Genomic DNA, 23,375 nt, shown 5'->3' on the forward strand with positions numbered 1-23,375 from the left:
TGGTATAGTTAAGACATTTAAAAGGAATCTGGATGGGTCCATGAGTAGGAAAGGTTTAGAGGGATATGGGCTAAATGCTGGCAAATGGGACTAGATTTAATTTAGGATATCTGGTTGGCATGGACGAGTTGGACCGAAGGGTCTGTTTCTGTGCTGTATATCTTCTGAGCTTATCTAGTCTCTCTTGATAGCCAAAATGCTGCAAGCCAAGCAACATGCTGGGGTAACTCCTCTGCACCCCCTCCACATGACATCTGTCAGACAGTGCGGTGACCACAGTACTCCAGCAGTGGTCATATGAAATTTCGGTCCAACTCCAACATAAGCTCCCAGCTATTGTAATCTGTGCCACAACAGATAAATGCAATTGGATTTCATACCTGCCTTATTAATTTATTAATCGCCTTTCAGGATTTGTGGATAAATACCGCAAGCTCCATCTGTTCCTCTGAGCTTCTTAGTGTCCTGCCATTCATGGGGTACTCCTGTTTTACCCTGAGCCAAGTTTACAACCATACATTAGCACTCTTACTGAATCACCATATTCTAGTTGGTAACATCACCTGACCTTTCCTCCTCTTAACTCCTGCTGTAACTCTCATCAATGCAATTGTGACCTCCTGACTTTCTATTCCAGTGAATATCCTGTCTGCACTCCAACACTACATTAGGTACAAAACTCTGCATAAGGTGAGGCTTATTCCAAAATACTGCCCGTTTCCAAACTTTGAATAAGTCTCCTTCCCCTATCGTACCTGTGCTGGCTGACAGCATTTCCTCCTGTTGAAGTAATTCCTTGCTCTATTTTAAAAGTAAGCGTCTTTATTTTCAAATCTCCCCATGGGTTCACTCCTTCACATCTCAGTTAACTTCTCCAGCACTAGAACTTCCCAGAGATCTCTGTGCTCCCAATTCCTGCGTCTTCAGCATTTGAAATTTGATCGCTGCTCAGTTGGTGGTCATGCCTTCAGCTAAAAACATTCTGAGCTCTCAGGTTTCCGTGCAAAACCTCTCCGTGTCTCTTCTGTGCTTTTTAAGAGTCTTCTAAAAAGTCTATTTCTTCAAGCAAGGTTTTGGTCATCTGGCTAAATATCTCCGATGACTCAGGATAAGATTTTGTTATAAATAACTCCAATGACATGTCCCTCCATGTTGTTTGAATTTAAAAAGCTCTGTATAAATAGAACTTGTTCAGACTCAAACCCTCATCTTTGATCTTTTTTTGTTACAAAGGGAGGTGGTGGCTCAGTGGAACTGTCACTGGGCTAGTAATCAGAACTCCAGGATAATGTTTGGGGATGTGGGTTTGAATTTTTGTCTCTGTGCTACAGGAAGGATGTTGTGAAACTTGCAAGGATTCAAAAAAGATTTATAAAGTTAGTTGCCTGCATTGGAGGATTTGAACTGCAGGGACAGGCTGAATATTCTGGGGCTATTTTCCCTGGAGTGTTGGAGGCTGAGGCGTAACATTATAGATGCTTATGAAATCATGAGGGGCGTGGATGGGTTGAAGAGTCAAGGTCTTTCCCCCAGGATGGAGTCGTCCAAAACTAGAGGGCATCAGCTGAAGTTGAGAGGTGAAAGATTTAAAAGGAACCTAAGAGGCAATTCTTTCACACAGAGGGTTGTGTATTAATGGAACGAGCTGCCAGAGGGAGTGATGGAGGCTGGTACAATTCCAACATTTAAAAGGCATCAACATAGGTACCTGAATAGGAAAGGTTTAGAGGGATATGGGCCAAATGCTGGCAATTGGGACTTAGATTAATTGAGGATATCTGGGTGGCCTGGATGAGTTGGACCGAAGGGTTTGTTTCAATGCATATATCTCTATGACTGTGACACAATCAAATTTGAATTTGCCTAATATCGGGAGTAAAGAGTGAGCCCAATGGCCACCATAAATACTGTTGATTGTTGCAAAATCCAATCTGGTTAACTCATGCCCTTTTGGGAAGAAAATCTGCTGTCTTTACCTGGTCTGCCGTCTCGTCTGTCTAGATCCATAGCAGTGTGGTTCACTCTTATTTGCCCCCTGTGCAATTAATGCCTGAATCCCATTTCTAAATTTTTGAAAAACTTTATTGGCTTGAAGATTCCAGTGCTTTGCTGGCCAAGGTTCCTACAGCCTGCCCTCTGTCAATGTGAGGTCATCCAAAACTTGACTGCCTTATGCTGCAACTCTCACGGGAATCCAAGCATTATATTTCTGCCAATGTCTTTTTTTTGTACATTGTAGAAAGAGAAGACTGCAGGGGTTTGGGTTATCGGTCTGTCTTCGTAATATTTAAAGAGTTGACGTGTTTGAGTGAGTTCGGTGAGAGTTTTATTTGCCGTTGACTGGGTCTCTTGTTTTGCAGGTTACGCCTTCCTGTTGTTTCAGGAGGAGTGTTCGGTTCAGGTTCTGATTGATGCCTGCTTTCAGGATGATGGTAAACTCTATTTGTGCGTCTCTAGCCGCACAGTCAAGGACAAGCCGGTGAGCATGAGAGTTGCTAATTCTTCGTCATGTGCTCCGTGCCTGTGGAGTACTGAGCTGTGCAAGCTGTTCCAATTATAACACCTTTATAGAAACGAATTTCACCCTCCACAAACTGAGATGTTACTGCTGGGGATTAGGATAGATTCCATTTCAGATACTCTATACCAACTTCCAGTTCCATTAGGGCACAGGTTCAGTGTATTTTGAAGGCCCTTCTCCAATGCCCCATCCTGGTAGAGATTTATGGTGTTTTTATTAGAGACAGATGTTCCCTAATAACCACATCTGTCATCATGTAAGATTGTCGAATGAAATGCATCTTGCTGTTTTGGGCTCCAGTCCACTCAGTGCCTGGTTGATAATGTGACAAATGGTTGTGGGAATTGTAAAGATACTGATGTCTTCATTAGTTTGCATTGGATTCTTCAGACTCTGATCAGTTTTTTAACCTGATTTTAAGCAGACGCAATATGGAAATAAGGAGTGTCCTATTTGAGACGAAGGTGAGGAGGACTTTCCTTTCCTGGGGGTGGTTAGTCATTGGAATTCCGTTCCCTACAAAGCACTGGAGGCTGTGTCATTGACTATGATCAAGACGGACAGATATTTGGTTGATGCGGGAGTTGAGGCGTTATGGGGCACTGACAGCAAAGTGAAGTCAAGGCCACAATCAGATCAGTTACGATCTTCAATGCCAAAACAGCATTGAGGAGCCAAACAGCCTCCTCCTGCTCCAGTTTCACATGATAATCTTCTGGAGGGGGAGTTGTTTTTGTGCAATATTTGACATTGCACTTATTCCAATTCCTTAGGCTGTCTAGGTGCGTGAGCTTGGGCTAAGTGACTTGGAAGCCTCCTCCTCTCCTTAGGGTAGCCTCTATGTTTTCATTTGTACTTTGAATGAGTAATCTTTCTTTGAGGAATACCCATTGCTACTTTGTTTGACCTGTTACTATTTGGTAATTTTCTGTGTGGCAGGGCTCCTGAGTCCTCAGTCATGTGCAATCTTGTCAGGGGTTGGTTGTGTTCATGAGCTGAGGGGAAGGAATTGGTTATAGTCTGACACAGAAGTTGCTTATCAACGTGAAAATGGACTGGTATTTGAGTGGGTTCGGAGGTTAGAACGTGCTTAGCGCTTGAGATGAGAGTTGAGTTTGTTTCATCCTTCGGATAGGGAGCAGGGAATGAGCTGTGGTCCCAAGTTGGAGAACTGAGGTTGTGGCTGAACCTAGAATTGGTGTTGGATCAGTTTCTCCTAACTTGCAACACTGATTGAGATGAAGAAATTAAGGGCAATTTCACTGATTTTTCTTGTTCTCCCCCCCTTTAAACAAGTAAACCTTGCAAGTGTAGACCTTTTTAGGTCCACAGGCTGGTTTATTTCATGGCCGATGAAGTACTTTCAAAAGTGCTGTTTTTGTTGCCAAGCTCGAAATGCATCTGCCACCTTTGGCAAAGTCAGCTCCCACAGAGAGCGAAGAAATACTACCTAGCTCCCTGCTATTCACCAAAATGTTCACTTCTGAAAGTGCAGCAATCTCTCAGTACTGAAAAGCAGTTTCAGCATAGACTTCTGTGCTGAGGCCATGAATTGGTCTTGAAATAGTGTTCCCCACCAAAAGACAGCTGGTGTCCAAATGAGGATATCAGCATTTGTGATGTTGACCAGAAACTTTTCCTAACTAAATGCTGTGTAGTCTGAAAGCACAGGCTTAGGTTCCCATTAAAAAGTGAAACTATTCCCCAGCCAGGCACTCCATTCTTGTCCCTGATTACTGACTGTGATTGAACCAGATTGCTCAGGATGTGATGTCCTTTTTGACTCTGGTTTTTGACACCTGAAACCATGCTGACATCCACCTCAAACATAGTCTCTGCCCTTGACCTGGCTCATTTGCTGTTGAAAAGCCCTCATCCATGACTTTGTTTCTTCCACTGTTGACTGTTCTAAAGCTTAACTGGCCCACTTGGCACTTTGCACACTTCACATTTGTCAATAATTTCAAGAACCTTAACTTGTGCCAAGTTAGTTACACTTGGTGCTGATACTAGTTCTGCGTGAGTTTTAGATTAGACTTAGTGTGGAAACAGGCCCTTCGGCCCAACAAGTCCACACCGACCCGCCGAAGCGCAACCCACCCATACCCCTAACCTAACACTACGGGCAATTTAGCATGGCCAATTCACCTGACCCGCACATCTTTGGACTGTGGGAGGAAACCGGAGCACCCGGAGGAAACCCACGCAGACACGGGGAGAACGTGCAAACTCCACACAGTCAGTGTGTTCTCTTTCTTGTTCTCAAACTTGTCTGTGATCGCCCCCTGTCATCTTCTCCAAACCTCCCCGAGATTGCAGGACTACTCCGAATTTTGTCTTTTTCTTCTACCTTTTGGTTTTCATTGCTTGACCATGGGTGGACCCCAAATTCAGAAATACTTTCACCAAGCAGCTGACCTCTCTGTGTCTGTCTGAACGTTTTAACTGTGCATTTGAAGGTTAGTTCCGAACTAGTTTTCGGTCACCTGTCTTCTGCATATGGCAGTGTGTCAAGTTCATTTTTGGCAGCTGTTCCTTTTGAAAAACACCCTGGGACATTCTACTCTCTTCAAAGTGTTGTGTAAACACAAGTTGTTGAGAAAAATAGATTGGAGGACGAGCTGGATGTGGCATTGGAAAATGCATTTGCGATCAGGCGGCTGACCCTTAACAGATAAGTAGTCTTTTGTCTTGAGATTGGGGGTAACAGTGTTCATAATGTGGGCACTCTAGCAGCAGAATATAGATTGGGATGTTATGCAACGTGAAACTCTGAATGCTCACAGGCTTGTTTCGAAGCAAAATGTGTTCACCGTGTGTTGTCAGGAACCTGCAGTGTTCAGCTATTTTTCACTGCCTTTTTATAGTGTATACTGGGAATAGCCACACCTTCGAAGAGCTTCACTAAGCACTGCTTGTCCTCACCCTACACAATGATCATTGAAAGTGCCTGAAAAGAAGCCAGACCCAAGAGAGGGCATTTAAAATAGCCATGTGCTGATTTGATTTATAGACGTCCTTCCCACGCCACTGCCTCCACTTTGTACCTTACCTTCGTTCCCCATTCCCCTTCTTCAGCCTCTCACTCGCTTCACTCCCGCCCTTGTGCACTGGGATCATTTGTAGCATTCCCTGCCTCCACTGGACCAGTAAATAGATTTTAATTGCTCCAGTGAAAGGGGCAAGTTCGTCAACAGTTGGCTGAGCAGTATCTGCTTGTACTCTGGACCTGTCGTAGTTAATGGGGAACAGATCACTCTGGGCTCAAGCCCTGAATCTGCATCATCTGCAAATCTAATCTGCATCTTACTGGTGGTTTATCAGATTTGCTTTCCTTCTGGATTCAGGTACAGATCAGACCCTGGAGTCTGAGTGATAGTGACTTTGTGCTGGATGGCTCGCAGCCTCTAGATCCCAGGAAAACTGTCTTTGTGGGAGGTGTACCAAGACCCCTAAAGGCTGGTAAGTAACTGGACACTGTTGAGCTCAGGTGTGTGTGTGTGTGTGTATGTATGAGAGAGAGACAAGTTGCTGTTAGCTCAGAGGGAGGATACAAGAAGTCCTTTGGGCTTTTGCTGAGGAACTGGTCAGATGCAGTGAGAGGTTTCAAGTCTTGCTGCTCGGGTAAGAAGTGGAAAAGATGGGAATGTGGGACATAATTTGCTAACAGGGTTTGGTTAACACAGTGAATTTGAATCTTTCACCAAATCTGGTCTTGCTATTTAACTGCATCTGATCACACTTTTGACTTGCCCAGTGCCTCAAAGCAGTGTTGCGGAGCAGTAAATGCAGTCGTGTTTTTTTTTTAAATTTCCCTTTCTGGACAATTCTACATCAGTATTCATGTCTTGTCTCTTTAAGCAGTTGGTGAGGAGAGGCTGCACACCTTTCTCGGTCCCTAGTTACACGCACTCCCAGATCATTCATTATGTCTGATTAGTACGTTGTGGTCCTCCCTCAACAGAGAGCCGATGGCCAAGTGGTATTGTTGCCAGACTGTTAATCCAGAGACCCAGGTAAAATTCTGGGGACCAGTGTTTGAATTCTGCCATGGCATAGAGCGAATTTGAATTCACCAAAAATCTGGGATTAAGAATCTAATGATGACCATTATTGATTGTTGGAAAAAAACCCAACTGGTTTGCTGATGTCTTGCAGGGAAGGAAACTGCTTTCTTTACCTGGTCTGGCATACGTGTGACTCAGCCCTACAGTCATGTGGATGACTCTGAATTGCCCTCCTTTGGGCAATTAGAAACAGGCAATAAACGCTGGCCGAGCCCGTGACACCCTCGTCCCATAAATGAATTTTTAAAATTTGGTAAAGTGCACTGATTCTTGAGTGCTTTTAGGATCTCCACAAAAGTTCATGATGTAATCAGAGCACACAAAGTTTATCTGTTTGTTGGAATTAATTTAACACAAAAGACTGATCAGGTTCCTGCATTAAACAAGAACAAGTGTTGATCACAAATCAGTAACAGGCAATAATAAGGCAATCACTGTGAACTACTCAGGCATGGCTCACTAAGTTAAGACTGTAGCTTTCGTTTTACAATTCCAAGTACACGTGGACACAGACAAATGAAAGAAAGCAATGATTTCATGAGTGGAGAGTCTATCGAGGTGTTTGTTTTGCTTGTGAGGACGTTTTGTTCTTAAGTCGTCTTTGTCCGAGTTTGTTCACTTTGCAGGAGGTACAACATGAGTACACGAGAGAGTGAGAGTGAGAGTTAGAAAACCTGTTCTTCCAACAGTGTGAAGCCTTCTCAATAATTCTTTTTATAGAATTATTCATACCCACAGCTTTGCAAGAATCAATCTGAGTTGTTGCCGGGCTAATGACTTGTGGTCTCTGTGAGTCGTCCCAAACCAGTACACTACTTGTTGCTGTCCAGATTTAACTCTGTGTACACGTCAGCCGTGCACTGTGTCATCTACAGTTGTCTCTCCTGCAATGTCCTGAACAAAACAACAGCGTAAACGTCACACTGAGTTTTGAAAAGTGCAGCATTCCCCAAAACTTTCATTTCTTTGTGGGGTCCTCAGTCTAAAATACAGGAAACGAAATCATGGGGTCTTTGCAAGTGTTGTTGTCAATGAGAACATTCTGCACATCAACCATAAATGATGTAGTTCTGTCAACTTTTTAACTGCCAAGTCTTTAACTAAATTATCTTGAACCCAATTCTGTTTCCTACTTCAAGACCAACTGCTATTACTTCTCATAATGCATTGACACAGTCAAAAAGAATAAATTAGCGTATCCTGCAACTCTAATAAGAGACCATGTGTGCCATCAGCAAAATTGCACTCTGATTTGTTGGGGGTTTGTTTTACGAGTTACAGGATGGATAAGCAGCAAAGGTGCATTGAAGTTGTGCTGAATCTTTGCTGAAAAACACCTGGAGTACCATGCACAGCATCTCCATATTCCGAGAAGGTGTAAGACAGGTTTCCAAAAAAGTGACAGTCATTAAGTTAGAACTGCCAAGTTATTTATATCAGGAAAGACTGAACAAATGCCTTTCACCAGAAAGGAGAAGCCTGAGAGGTGACCTGGTAAAGGTCTTGAAGATTTTAAAAGTTTGTTCCCTTAGTCATACCAAAGGCACTTCCACTTGTAAAAGAGAGCAAAATCAGGAGCTATGAATATGGTAGTTAGCAATAAATCCAATCAGGGAATTCAGGCGAAATGTCTTCATCCAGAGTTTGGTGTTATAGGAGGGACATTATGAATTATATTACTAAGCTGGGGAGGGCTCAGAAGAGAGTTAGCAGAATGTTGCCAAGAATGGAGGCTTTGAGTTACAAGCGGAGGATGAATAGGTTGGGATTTTTTTGACTCTAGGGTGAGAGGCGACCTTACAGAAGTTAGTGTAATCGTGAGGGGTACCGATATCTTTTCCTTAGAGTGGGGGTTTCAAGGCGAGAGGGCATATTTCTATGGTGAGAGGAAAAAGATTTAAAAAAGACATAAGGTGGCAATTTTTTCCACGGGGTGGCTTGTGTGTGGAATGAACTGTCAGAGAAAGTGATGGATGCAGATACAGTTAGAATGTTTAAAAGACATTTGAATGAGTATATGAATAGGAAGGATTTGAAGGGAGAAGGGCCAAGCGCAGGCAGTTGGGACTAGTTTAGTTTGATATTATGATTGGTGAGGACTGGTTGGACCAAAGAGTCTGTTTCCATGCTATATGACTCAGAACATGAAACTCCATGCTTCATGGAATATGGCTGAATGAACATTAAAGCTTCATCTAAGGGAAAGCCATATAAGGCATGATAGAGAAAGGAATCAAAGGATGTCTTCATTAGTTTTATATTCCATGATGGGAGGAGGCTTGTGTGGACCATAAGCAATATCAATTGGACCCAGTAGCATATATCTGCGATGTATGTACTAACTAACCACTGAAACTTGAAATCCCTGGAAAATGAATAGCTTGAATCACTTAACAATTTCTCAGCAGTATATAAATCGAGCAATCAAAATTAAGTGGAAACCTGGAATATGTCATGAAATCAAATCCTCAGGCAATGTGTTTAGTCTCTAAGTAGTGTCTTCCAAAAGCTTTCATAATTAGAGCTTGGAAAAGCCTTTTCAGAAACTCTAAAGCATCCCTGCCTTGACCTTTTAACTGGAAGCTCAGTCACTGGACAAGACCATCCCATCCCAACCACTGCTTCAGGACTAACTCCTGCAAACAGTTTAGGAAAGATGCTGTTGTAGTCAAGACGAAGGAGAGACAAAGCGTGGTTAACTATTGATGTTGTGCAAACTATGGTGTTAGAATCTTGCTGTTGGTCCTTGTGAGGGGAGAGCTCACCAAAGTAGTGGGGGTGGTCAGTGAAACAGCAAGCTTGTTGAGTTTTTGCCATCCCAGATATTTTATGTCAATAATCCCTCCCCCTCCCAATTAGAGAAGCAAGTCAATAATTGGACTGTCTGAACCTTCCTTTGCACCCAGTTTTGGAGCAGGAGGTCTTGCCTCTGAACGAGGAGCTTATGTGTTCAAGACCCACTGCAGGATTTGTTGGCACTGGCAGGAATGGTCTTGACATGGCTCAAACACAAGGATAACTGGTTTGCTAATCCCTTATCCATAAATGGGGAAGTATTGTGTCTTGACAATAGGTAATAATGTTGATGTGCACACTGTGAAATCTTTTTCCACATTGTCTGCAACACAAATTTAACTTGTGCACTATATTTTTCATCTGGGCCAAGGGACATGGTTTGAGGGTGTTGGTTGGGAGGTCGGGAGATGCTCAGCAGACTTTGCAACTAGCCATGTAATGCTGAGAGTTTGTTGTTGCAGTGGAGCTGGCCATGATAATGGACCAACTGTACGGAGGAGTTTGCTATGCTGGCATTGACACCGATCCTGAGCTGAAATACCCGAAAGGAGCAGGCAGGGTGGCATTTGCCAATCAACAGAGCTACATTGCGGCAATCAGTGCTCGCTTCATCCAGCTACAGCATCGGGACATCGACAAACGGGTAAGTCCTATTTGTAAACCAGTCTTGGCATGGTTAGAACAGAGAGAGCAAATGGACAATTTAAGATGTAGGCGTTCGAAAGCATGAAGGAAGATTGCCTTGACATTGCACCTTTTCAGAATGTCTTAACAAGGTTCTGATGGAGTTTGTGCCATGTCATAATGTAGGAATGGCAGCAGCCAATCTGTGCACAGCAAGATCCCACAAATAGCCATGTTATTATGACCAGTTGTCCATTTTTCCTTTTGTTTTGTTTGTTGAGTAAATCTTGACCCAGGACACCATAGAATCAAATAATTTTACAGTGCAGAAGGAGGCCATTCAACTCCTTACGTTTGTGCCAGATCTTGAAAGAGTTATCCAGCTTTGTTGTGTTGTTCAGCCATATCTCCATAGCCCCCTCAATTCATCACTTTCAGAGATATATCCAGCTCTCATCACAAACCTCTGATATAATCCAACTCCACCACACTCACAGGCAGTCTGTTCCAAATCCTAACACCTCTGAGTAAAGATGTTTCTCCTCATCTTGTTCCAAGCTTCAGTCTTCAGATTGTAAAGTGTACTTAATGACTCGTGGAAACTAAATATCCTTGTTTCCCCTGTTAATAATTTTGAACATCTCATTAAGGTCACCTCTTAATCTTCTCTGCTCCAAGAAGAATAAGCCCAATTTCTCTAATCTTTTTATTTAAGATCCTTCGTTCCTTGTATCATTCTAGTAAATTTCATTTGCAGTCTCTTCAGGGCTTTGAAACCCTTCCTTCAGTGAAGTGCCCAGAACTGAACACAATCCTGCAAATGTGATCTCCCCAATAATTTGCAAAAGTGTAGCATTGCTTCCTTGTTATACTTTATTCCTCAAATTTATAAATCCAAGGATTGTGTAAGCCTTCGTAACAACTGTTTCAACTTGCCTGGCCACCTTCCAAGAATTATGGACTTGAATCCTGAGGTCACTCTGATTTATTCTAAGTTGCATCATTGAGACTGTATCATCTCTCCATGTTCCTTCTATCAAACTGCATAACTTCACATTTTTTCTATATGGAAATTAATCTGTCAGATGTCCATCCATTTGGTCAACCTGTCGATGTCCCTCTGAAATTGCTATCATTCTCATAATTGACTGCTCTCCCGAGGTTAGTATCACCTGCAAATGTAAGACATGAGATTTTGCTTGCAAGACCCAGCTCCAAATTTTCTCCAGAGCAGAAAAAGTCAGGGTCCCAAAACCAATCTCTGGTGAACACAACTTTGAACCCGTCCCCAGTCTGAGAAATGCCCATCTCTGCCAACCCTCTGTTTCTTACAGTCGAGTCAACTGTGAATCCATGCTGTCAAAGACCCAGCAATCCCAGACATGTCTAATTTTCCAACCATCCTGCCTTGGAGCATTGTATCAAACGCTTTCTGGAAGTCCAAATGTACATCCACAGCAGTACCCTCAAACCTACTGCCTGCGTCACCTCTTCAAAGAACTCAATTACATTTTTAAGACAAGACCTGCCCTTGGCAAAGCCATGTTAACTATCTAGTCTTAACTAATTTTGCTGTCATTCTATATCCTGTGTTATGGCCTCCATCCATTTGCCTGCTGTTGGTGTCAAGCTAATAGGCCTGCATTTATCCTTAGTCCCTTTTTTAAACAACTGCATCACATTTGTAATCCTCCAGTCTTTGGGACTAATCCTGTGTTCAGGGAGGCCTGGAAAATTTCTGCCAACAGCTCCTTCATTTGCTACCTTACCCTCTTGGCGATTTAGAATGCATCCTATTTGAGCCCAGTGACTTCTCCACTCGGAGTGCTGCCAGCCATTTGAGCACTTGGCCTTTATCTGTCACTACATTTCTCAGTTGTTCACCTCTCTCATTTTCAACTGTGCCAGTGTCTCTGATGGCTTTTGTCTTGACCAAATTAGAATTGTACAAACTAAGTACCTCTGCCACAGCCTTTGCTTCAGTGAGCAGCTCACCTTGCTTGTTCCTTTTGGACCCCACTCTTTCCTTCATTAATCTTATGCTATCAGTATGTTTGAAGAACATTTCACAATCTGTTTTAGAGTAGCCTACTATCCTTTGCTCATGGAGTCATAGAGCATGAGAACAGACCAACCAGTCCATGCCGACAGTAATGCTTAATTAGTCCCACCTGCCTGCTCTTGGCCCATATTGCTCCAAATGTTTCCTATTCATGTACTTATCCAAATGTCTTTTAAATGTTGTAACTGTACCCTTATGCAACACTTCCTCTGGAAATTCATTGCACACGCGAACCACTTTTTTTTAGCAAAAAAAGTGCCCATGTCTTTTTTAAAATCTCTCTCCTCTCACCTTAAAAATATACACCTCGTCTTGAAATTCCTAATCCTAGTAAATTGACACCTACCATTATAACCCTGACCATAACCCTCATGATTTCATAAACCTCTTACATAGGGTCACCTCTCAACCTCCTCAGCTCCCAGTGAAAAAAGTTCCCTCCTTTCCAGCCATTCCATACCCAACAAAATCCTGATAAATCTCTTCTGAACTCTATCCAGCTTCATGATATCCTTACTATAATTTGGTAACCAGAATTGGACACAGTATTCCAGAAGAGGCCTCACCAATGGTCCTGTACAACATCAACATAACTTCCCAAATCCTGTACTCCAATTAGCTTCCTTACTTTAACCTGAGCTTCTAGCCAGGATTTGAGATACACTTCTTGACTTCTTTTGGTGTTATTTTTCCAGTATTCTGACCTCTTCTTTTCTTCCGTTGCCAACTATGGATATCCTGTATTTATTTCTCATGGGCATGTACCAAGCTTACATCCAGTTTATCTCTCTTTTGGAAATCTCCCATTTTCCATCCACTGTATTATCTTCCAAAATGCATTTACAATCAACCTGCTACTGTTCAACGTTCAGACCCCCTAAAATTTGCCCTTTTCCAATTTGTGTCTGAATCTTGACTGATTTTTATCCTTTATCAACTTAATATTGAATTTTATGGAATGGAATCCCTCTGTTACAGTTTTGAATACTGGATCAATTATGCCCACCTGAGGATAGGTGGGAACCCAAATGAATGGCGTAGAGTCTGAGAGAGAAAATAATGGGGAAAGGGGGCTAGGGGAACAGTTTCCACCCAAGTGATGAGTCACTGACCACAGAATGCACGTTTAATGCAATGGACATGAAGTCCAGATGGGGCAAAGAGGATTTTTCTGTTCAAGTAGAATCATAAATTAATTGAATCCCTGCAGTGTGGAAGCAGGCCATTTGGCCCAACAAATCCATAGTAACCCTCCAAAGACCATCCCATCCAGACACCACCACCCCCCCACCCAGGTCCCTAAAACCCAGCATTTCCAATGGACAAACTACCTAGCCTGCACAACCCTGGACATCATGGGGAAATTTAGCGTGGCCACTCCACCTAACCTGCGCATCTTTTGACTGCGGGAGGAAACTGGAGCACCCAGAGGAAACCCACGCAGACATGGGAAGCATTTGCAAATACCACACAGACAGTCGCCAGAGGGTGGAATTGAAGGTGGGTCCCTGAGGCAGCAGAGCTAACTACTGAGCTACTGTGTTGCAAAGGCTATGGCCGAGGTACTAAATTAGTACATTTTAAATCAGTCAAGGCAGAAACCAACAGTGACATAAGCCCCATTGAAAGTATAGGTGGTGAGCAACTGAGAATATTGTAACAGATAAAGAAGTGTGAAAGTAGTAAGGTAAGATCCACATATAGCTGGGAGAACAGTAGCAGGCTTTATTGAACTTAACTGTATACAGAGGGATGGTAAGACTGGATATCCTATCTGCAGCCTGACAAATCCAGACTCTGCACGTGATCTGAGCCAATTATGACTTAGCTTCTTGCATGCAGGCTCAGTAGCTTGACTGCGTTTCTTTTAAAATCCTTTGCTGAACAACGATCTGGAAGGCACTGGCTGAGTGCATGGCATAAGCAAGTGGAAATTACTTGGTTCAAAAGTGGACAGGATTTAAACTTGAAGAAGTTAGAAAGGGCAGGATTATGCACGAAGACAGTGTGACTGAGATTAACTGGATGTCTCTTCCAAAGAGCTGGCACGGATGTGATGTGTTGATTGACTTCAAGTCCTGCGAGATTCTAGGATCATTTGCAAATCGGTCAATTTGCCAAACAAATGATTTTTTTGGGGGGGCGGATGAGGTAGGAAATGTCGGTCAAGTTGAAGCTGTTATTAAACTTATAAATTACATCGCAGCTTAAAAACTGAACCATATGGAGTCCTGAATCCTCTCTCTCTCATTTTGCCCTTGCCCTCCGCTCGCCATCAGCCTGGTTCTGTGACCAACTCCTTGAGTCCTCAGAGCTAAAAGGGTTGAGATTCTCTGGCCAGGTCCAGAGTCTGAACAGCCACTGCAGGCTGCCATGAGAGGGCAGTAGAGAGCGCAGGCTCTGCTATGGTGACTTGCACTTTTGTCAAGATGCTGATCCACAGGTTACAGTGTTTGGTAAAGACAGTGTGTGTGTGAATTTGGAAAATGGGAGATGTAAATCCCTCAGGCCTCATTTTTAAAAAAGAGTGTTAATCAAAATTAGGGAATTTTTTGCTTAATGGTGGGCTGTGACTGTGATCATATGGCTGCTCTTTGCTTACAATTCACTGAAACTCAATATTGAAGCACCCTGAAATTTTGAGGCTCTAGATATGGTGCTGTAAGGAATTAGATATGCGAAAGAATTGTCAGTTAAAATGAGCGCAAACATTTGGGAGTTTTTTACTGGTACAGGCTGCCCTCTGGTGGGTACTTGCAGTAAAGCCTCTGTTTATGTTCCTGTAATAGAGTTCTGGTGATATACAGCACAGAGACAGACCCTTTGATCCACATCCTAACCTAATCTCGTTCCATTTGTCTGCATTTGGCCTGTATCCCTCTAAACCCTTTCTTATCATATACCCATCCAGATGCCTTTAAAATGTTGTAATTGTACCAGTCTCCATGACGTCCTCTCGCAGCTCATTCCGTACACTGACCACCCTCTTGTGTGAAAAAGTTGTCCCTTAAGTTCCTTGCAAATCTCTCCTCTTGCACCCTATGCCTAGGTCCTCTAGTTTTGGGCTCCCCCCAACACAGGATAGTCTTCTCTGCACTGGGGAGACTGGACATCTCCTAGCAGAGCACTTTAGGGAACATCTCCGGGACACCTGCACCAATCAACTCCACCACCCTGTGGCCCAACATTTCAACTCCCCTTCCCACTCTGCCAAGGACATGCTCCCTCACCATCCAACGCCTGGAGGAAGAACGCCTCATCTTCCGCCTCGGAACACTTCAACCCTATGGCATCAATGTAGATTTCACCAGTTTCCTCATTTCCCCTTCCCTCACCTCACCCCAGCTCTAACCTTCCAGCTCAGCACCGCTCTCATGACCTGTCCTACCTGCCTTTCTTCCTTTCCATCTATCCACTCCACCCTATCACCTCCATCCCCACCCCCATTCACCCATTGTACTCTATGCTACTTTCTCCCCACACTTCTCTCATCTATCTCTCCACTCTGCAGGCTCCCTGCCTCCTTTCCTGATGAAGGGCTTTTGCCCGAAACGTCGATTTTCCTGCTTCTCCTGACCTGCTGTGCTTTTCCAGCACCACTCTAATCTAGACCTTGTCTATTTATCCTATCCATGAATTTATAAATCTCTGTAAGGTCACCCCTCAGCCTCTGACGCTCCAGAGTTAACAGACAGTCTATTAAGCCTCTCCCTATAGTTTAACCTGTCCAGCCTTGGCAACATCCTTGTAAATCTTTCCTGAACCCTTCCAAGTTTCACAACATCCTCCTGATAAGAGGGAGACCAGAACTGCAAATTCTTGTATCTTGAGGAATTAATCTTTGACTGGCCAAAGGAACCGGTGCACTCCTCGTTTGTGTTGGAGTACAGTCATGTGCTCAAATCAGAAGGAAAACAATGGAAAGGAAACTGATTTGTGGGGGAAGTATTTTCTCATTAAAAACCAAGCTATTTGTGCACAGCAACACATACTGACCATGTTCAGTTCCATCTGATTCAGTAATTTATGTGGCAAAATCTTCACACTCTGATGATTGCTGGCTGTACTATTGCTCATTTTGTGGAGAGTCTGGCGTACACAGTAACGTCACCTCTTCACTGGTTCAAGGAGAGCAGTCACGCAAATTATCCATGCACAGAAAATTCACGGATTGCTGTTGGAACAGCCCTGTGCTATCTGGGGTTCAAAGACCAGATCACATCACAGGGTCAGATATGCGTGGGCCTTGTGTAGTGATTGGAACCAAGGCCAGATGGATCTCATTGACTGAGTTCACTCATTGGGATTATTAACCCCGGTCCTATTAGGGAACCCTGGCTGATAGCTATAAACAGGGTTTCAAAGAGTCTCCTGATTCTAGGGACTGGCTCTGTGCTGGCTAACCACACATAAAGAAAAGGGTGGCTTCGTGACACGAAACCTGACCCCATAGAGTTATTTCACCTTGGTCGTGTCAGATCAAAGGCTGGTGACATTCAGACATAACATAAACAATGACAAGATAATGTATTTTTGGAATGTTGATTAAGGGATAGATATCGGGAATAACTCGACTGCCTTTCTACAAAATGGTACTGTACCAAGTTTAACGTTCACCTGATGAGGACAACAGGACCTCAGTTTAATGTCTCCACTGAAAGGCAGCATCTCTGACAGTGCAGTTCTCTTTCAGTCCTGTCCACTCGTAAGTTGATCAGCCTTGATCTTAGACACTCAAACTTCAGAATGAGACTGAACCTGGAAACTTAATCCAGAGGCCTGGATTGAGGGTGATGAGTCAAAACTTTAAGTCTCACCACACCAGCTGCGAATTAAAATCAAATACATTTGGAATTGAAAGTTAAAACGCCATCTCGTGACCATTTTAGGACAATCTGATTCATTTAATGGTCCACATTACCGATATTCTTTTTCACCAAGGCTGCTCAAACAGCATCTTCCAAACCCGCAATCATTTCCATCTAGAAGGACAGGGCAGAAAATACATGATAACACCCTCACCCGCGACTCCCCCTCCATGCTAACTTGGAAGTATATTAGCCATCAGCACTGTGGGTGTGAATTCACCACCATCTTCTCCAGGGCTAGCCAGCGATATTCACATCCCACAAGTGAAAGCAAGAACCAAAGCATTGTAATGGTGACCAAATAAACTAGGTTATCAGGAAACAAAACAACCCCATCTCATTCAACATTGCCCAGAAAGAGACGGGGGGAGGGGTGTCCCATCCTTAACCTGTCTGACCCACATTTACAAGGTTGACCCCCTCCATTGCCCTCTGAGGTGGCTTCTATTGCATTCCAGAAGGTGACTCAGCACGACCTTCCAGAGTGCAATTGGAGACATCACGTCCTGTCGCCGTTCTTTTTGTTTTCCCCTCTCAAAACAATAATGACCAGAGGCGGTGTCTTTGGATCGAAGGGGCAGTCAGGTTGGGGGAGTGGGCAAGGAGAGATGTTACTGACTGTCTCTGCTTTCTGTCACTGGCCAGGTGGAGGTGAAGCCCTACGTCTTGGTGGACCAGCTGTGCGATGAGTGCCAGGGCGCCCACTGCAACGGCAAGTTTGCCCCTTTCTTCTGCGCCAACATCACATGCCTGCAGTACTACTGTGACTACTGCTGGACGAGCATCCATTCCCAGGCTGGTCGTGAATACCACAAGCCACTGGTGAAGGAGGGCGGGGAGAGGCTGCGACAGCTCCCGTTCCACTGGAGCTGAACGTGGCCCGTCTCCTGTCTCCCACTCCCCCACAACCTCCTCACCCACACCCCACCCACCCCTTTTTGGGAAAGGAGGGCACCAATTTGTGGGACCCGCCAATCAATATTTAGTGGCTACTTGTTAACCTGCCGTTCCTTTATCTAGAAGTGTTTGAGCACAGAATTTCCAACCCAGTATATATTTGTTTTTTTTCAAACAAAAGAAACAAATCTGGCTTTGCCTGTTCACTCATTTTGTTAGTGCAGATGTATAAAAATGAAGGTGTAATAGTGTTTTTTTTTGCAGTCCTCCACCTATCAAATTGTTTTCATCTTTTTATTTTGGGGCGAGTGGGGGTGGGGAGGGCTTTAATTGAATGCCCCAAGCAGTGTGATTCTGGGTACAGGGATTGATGGTGTGAGCAACAGTGTGAGGTATTGAGTGCGCTGGGGTAGTGGGCTGGGGGAGAATGTGGTGGGAATGAATTGTGCTGTTGAGTGAAGGGGCAGCAATGGCATAGTGCATGCATTGTGGAAATACATCAGTGGAGTCTGCCGGGATGCTGCAGTGCTCGGGTATTGTTGACAGCCAGGATGGCTGAGCTGGGCAAAGACGGAGACCCCCTTTCCTCCTGTGTGACAGATCTGACAGCCCATGGCTGTACAAGCACAACCTGTGTGTCGCTGATCCTCTCTCACACACTTAGTCTTCCGCTGGTTTCTGCTGAGTGAGCGACTCTCATTTTGATGGCTCTGTCGCAGGAATTCGGAAGCAGCTTGAGGTCACGACTTGAGGTTTCTGGTTGTTGCTGGAGACAAGTGCCGTATAGGGTCTGGGTTCCAGATGGGAATAGGACTGTGAGCAACATCGTTTCCAGATGCAGGCATGACAAATGTCTGCTTTGGTGGGGCTGTCAAAACATGTTCAAGACTCAGGATATGGAGCGTGATGGGGAGTCTCTGCGTCTTGTGTTTGTAACTTCTGGTTTAATGATTGAAACTTATGTACCTCTGGTTGTCGTACGAGGGCCAGTTGCCTGATTTTTTTAAAAAATCCAGAATTTTGAATGTATTCAGCATTGATGGAGATATTGACGATACTTGAGCAGTTTGTCCCGTGAGCTAGTGTTGTCTGTTGACCATCTCGAGTCCTCTTCCCAAAGGCACTGGTGTCCAGGATAGGCAGTAGCATTTGTAAGAAAAGTAAATCAAATCTGAATTTGAAGGGAACTGGATGTCCGATTGTATTATGTTCATATGTGCAATGTGTCTTGACAGTTTTATTTGGTAATGAGGCTCCTGCACAGACTGAGTTGGAGGACAATCTCCGTTCAAATCCAAGTAGACTTGAGCCCAGACCACATCTCTGCAATTGTGGCACTCAGTTGAAATGGGTTTGGAGCCTGAAACACACTACTGGGGCATAAGAGGGGGCATTTCATTCCAGGGATTTGCCTTCTGGTTGCTGCTGATGCTCAGCATCTGAAATGGGCATTGTTTGTCCCTCATCAGTTAGCATCTTTCCCTTTGCTGAGGTATTCTTGGATGGTCAGTGTGAATAAAGCTCCTCTGGGAACACACACAAATGCAAGACTCTGTGACAATCACAGATTAGTTCTTTGGAGAGTACACAGCTTTACCCATCTTTAGGGTCCCTTGTTCTGGGAGATTTGGCGCCTTCATGCAATCACTCAGCTGGTCTTTGCCTGTAATGTCATCCTGGGACAAGCGTTGACCTCTTGCTTGGGCTGGCAATTGGAGCAATATCTATCTGCATTTAAAAACTGTGCAACAGAAGTTTTACCAGAATAGTCTCCACTTACTTGGTGAGTGCTTAGTCCCTGTACATTCTGTCACAACTCCTATTCCAACCAAGTAATTGTCATAGCATGATTGTCCCAGAGGATAGGGAAACGATACCAAAAGACATACAAGATCTGGGTCACATGTTTAAGTGTGAAACTAGGACACTGGTGCAGGATGGGAGGAGATTGCCTGCCAGCTGGTGCATGACATCCAGGAGAATCATTTTTGTGCAATTGCCCATTTTTAGTCCAATTGGGGCAATTTTGTTTTCTTAGCTTACTCTCAATTTAGCAGTGAGAACGGGTGTCTGCTACCCAGTCCATCACCTCTTCATTGTGCACAGTTTGAGTTTCCCGGCTGGATTTTTAATGCTTTCTCCACATCTTGGGGACAAGAGTTCTCAGCCTTCAGGCACAATTCCTGCGACAGTATTGAATGTTACTTGAAGAATTCCTTACAAATCTCTGGGCTGGTCTTCAGCAGCTCAGACAAACCTTTCTCCCATCTCTCCCGTTCACCAGATGGTGGTACTACTTGTGCCTTTCACTGGGTTATTGGTCAATCCCATCTCGGACACTGCACTTTGCCGCCTCAACATGGGGTGAGCCGTAGCCTGTACTTGTACTGAAGCTTCACTTTGTACTTCATGTGGAGTGTGGATATAGATGGGTATTCCCTCAACCACATCCTCTGGTTGGTGGTGTGTCCAATGCATTGTGTCTATGGGGAGATAGTGCAGCACATGTTAGCACCTGCTGAATCACACCTCCCAGCCCTCGGTATCTGTAAGAATTGTGCTATTCCTTATTTTGGTTTTGACCCAAATGAGTGCACCCTGTCTCTCACACAGCCCCACATGCATTGCTCATTCTCAATGTCCGGTGTGCATCCTGCAGCCAGGAGAACTGAACCTTCCTGGGCTTGGATTTATTTGAGAAGTGCTGGTCATGTTTCCCAGTGCATAACCATTGATGAGTCGATCATCGAAAACCTGACTTAAGTCTGTCGATCTGAGATTGCATTCAGTGTGCACCTTGCATATCGGAAGGTGAGAGACAAGTCAAGGGTATTCCTTCTGTTCACGGGCCCTTTGTGTCTAGGTTGAAGGAAGGGTGGCCACAGTACAGCTGTGTGGTTGAGTAGCATGTTGTAGATTGTTTATTCATTGGATTATAAATGTCACGTTGATTTCACTTCGCACAGACAACATTTTACCACCTCCTCCCATCACCACACCGCACCTCAACACTAAATAGTAACACAATGAAAACCACCTTACTCTTTGTCTGAGTGCAAAGACGTGCATGCTGTTTGTTAACTTATTCCTTGGTTCATTTGGTTTTTGTTCTTCACTAATCCATGTTATGTCCCTTAGGCTATCTGACCACTGCCAATGTAGAGAGAGTGATGGGAGCAGTTACTTGATTATGTCTCCATTCTATTGTTTAACTTTTCCTGTTGTACAAGCCCTTGACAAGCCACTACCAATGCCCCTGTTCAACAGTCGGCCTCTGCTCAATGCAGCACACTAACCTCTGCACTGTGGCAACTGTGAGTGCACTTTCTCTGTCTCTCCCCTCCCCTCTCTCAGACACGCACGCGCACACACACTCTCACTCTCTCTCTCTGCTCCTCTCTTTAACCCTCAACCACCCCAAAAAAAACATACCATGGTAACTGTACAGTTTTGTTCCTTGGACATTCACAGACACCAAAGTTTCTTGTTGGAAGTTTCTGATCGAACCCCTGGCAGAGAGAGAGAAACAGGGATGCCAGGCAGTGGCCACTGAGGCCAAGAGTTAATTCGTTTATTGATTTTCCTTTTTATTTTCATCTGATTAGAAAAGGTGTTTTCTTATTTAGAAAAGAGATTTGAGAGACACCTTCAGAAAAGGTGGTTCAAAACGCTCTGCAGTATGTATCCATCTGAGATAAATGATAGCCCCGAATGACATTCAGTTTGAGAGATTTTTCGAGGTGGGCAGTGAGAGATTCCTCACCTCCTGATTTTCTTTCTCCCCCCGCCACCTTGCTCTGTTGAGATGGAGGAACTTCATCAGGAAGCAACAGATTAGACTAAGCAGTGGAAACACTGAGACTTGGTACATTTGTTGAGCATTTCTGGTCTCAGACGAGGCAGCTGCAGATCACGGAGGAGGTGGTGGTGAGTCAGCCAGGGCTTCCCTGTCCTGAGTGCCGGTGTGGCCGAACATGTGGCAGAGAGGATGAGCAGAAAACGAGGCTGAACGAGGTGCAGTCTCAACCAACGTATCGAAGGCATGCGAAAAATTGTCACAGAAGACAGTTGCCAAGGGTGGGTCATCATGTTGAGTCTGCAGAGGGCTGGTGGACACATTTGTGGCAATGTGTTGAATGGCTACTGTGAGGCATGTTCTGTGATCTCGCGGTTGTGGAGAATCTGGTTGAAGGAGCAGGTAAGTGATGGTGGTTCTGAGGTGATGAGGCAGAAGTATCATAAATTGTGGTGGGGGCTGGAGGGGAAGGATTGAAAAGCCATTGGGAGACTTGGGGGAGGAGACTTAGAAGGGAACAGGGAAAGTGTAATTTTCTTTTTGTACAACAACCGGTGTATCTGCTCTTGCATTAATGTAATAATTCAAACCCTCCTCTCCCCACCCCGCCCCTTAACTGAACTACCAGTGTTTGGTATAATTGACACTTGAACTAGATTTTAGCAGTTTTGTAAAGAAAATATATAAATCAAAAAAATGAGATGCTGCTTTTTCTACTAAAGAGTCACATGATTTTTGTATTTTTGTATCGCAACTTTAATGTCCAGTGATGTTTTCTATTACTAATGCTTGTATGTAATGTTAAACATGGACATGTGACTCTGTAGATATCTAGTAGATACCTCAGTTTTTTTTTCAATTTTAAAATCTTATTTTTTTTCTCTAAAGTAAGTATATTTCGGTTCTGCAAAGACTGACAGATAATTTATCTTTTAGTTTAGTTGGGAGATAACCTATATAAATATATATAAATATATATATATATAAAACAGTATGCACACTGTAAAATTAAAAATGTATGAGGTCTGAGGTATATTGTTTGACAATGAGAATTTGCCAAATAAACGCTTGATTTCTGTGAGAAATGTCCTTCAGTACACTTTCTTCCTGCTGTGTGTACATTTGTGCTTTCACTTGAAGACTTTAGGAAGATACAAAGCAAGGTAAGTCTGGGCAAGTTGTAGACATTATATGCCGTTGTGTTGATTGAGTTTTATTGGCATTATTTATCTTGGATACGTATTTGGACCTGTCTATTTCTGCAAAGACCTGTCAGAAATGGCCGTGCTGCTCATGTTTTGGTTGGGTTGAGCAGTGGGTAACAGAACGTTCAGAGTTAACAAGATGCCTTTCTTTCAGTCCATTATTCTGATAAGCTACTGGTCTGCCTCTGACACTCTGAGTGTCATGAATTCCAGCCCCTCAAAAACACACTCTGCGTTACGAAGCCCACCACATCCCATTTGCCCATCAGGCCTGTGATCACTGGCCTGCATTGGGTCCCAGGCAGGCAGTCACTCAAATTTCAAATTATTGTCATCATTCTCACATCCCTTCATGCCCCTTGCAGACTCTAACTTCCTCCAACTCTCTGGAGATGTGTCCCTCCTCTTGTGTGTCCCTCATATTTATCACCACAGCATCAATGATGACCAAGCCTTCAGCAACCTCCGCTCTGAGCTTTGAAACTCCCTCCCTCATCACCTCCACCTCTCCGCTTCCGAGGATGCTCCTGAATACCTGC

General features: G+C 44.0%; 1 protein-coding gene across 1 annotated transcript in view; it reads left to right on the forward strand.

Annotated features, from left to right (window-relative positions):
• Nucleotides 1-22,253, forward strand: part of LOC132836835 (cytoplasmic polyadenylation element-binding protein 2-like) — a 54,713-nt gene extending 32,460 nt beyond the window's left edge. The window contains exons 6-9 of the mRNA XM_060856357.1: nt 2,361-2,479; nt 5,869-5,983; nt 9,846-10,027; nt 17,584-22,253. Coding sequence (XP_060712340.1) covers nt 2,361-2,479; nt 5,869-5,983; nt 9,846-10,027; nt 17,584-17,811 — 644 coding nt within the window. The 3' untranslated portion in view covers nt 17,812-22,253. The remainder of the gene's footprint in view (nt 1-2,360; nt 2,480-5,868; nt 5,984-9,845; nt 10,028-17,583) is intronic.
• Nucleotides 22,254-23,375: the final 1,122 nt, after the last annotated feature.

Source organism: Hemiscyllium ocellatum, chromosome 48 (assembly GCF_020745735.1).
Source record: "Hemiscyllium ocellatum isolate sHemOce1 chromosome 48, sHemOce1.pat.X.cur, whole genome shotgun sequence".
In the NCBI taxonomy this organism is placed as follows: Eukaryota; Metazoa; Chordata; class Chondrichthyes; order Orectolobiformes; family Hemiscylliidae; genus Hemiscyllium; species Hemiscyllium ocellatum.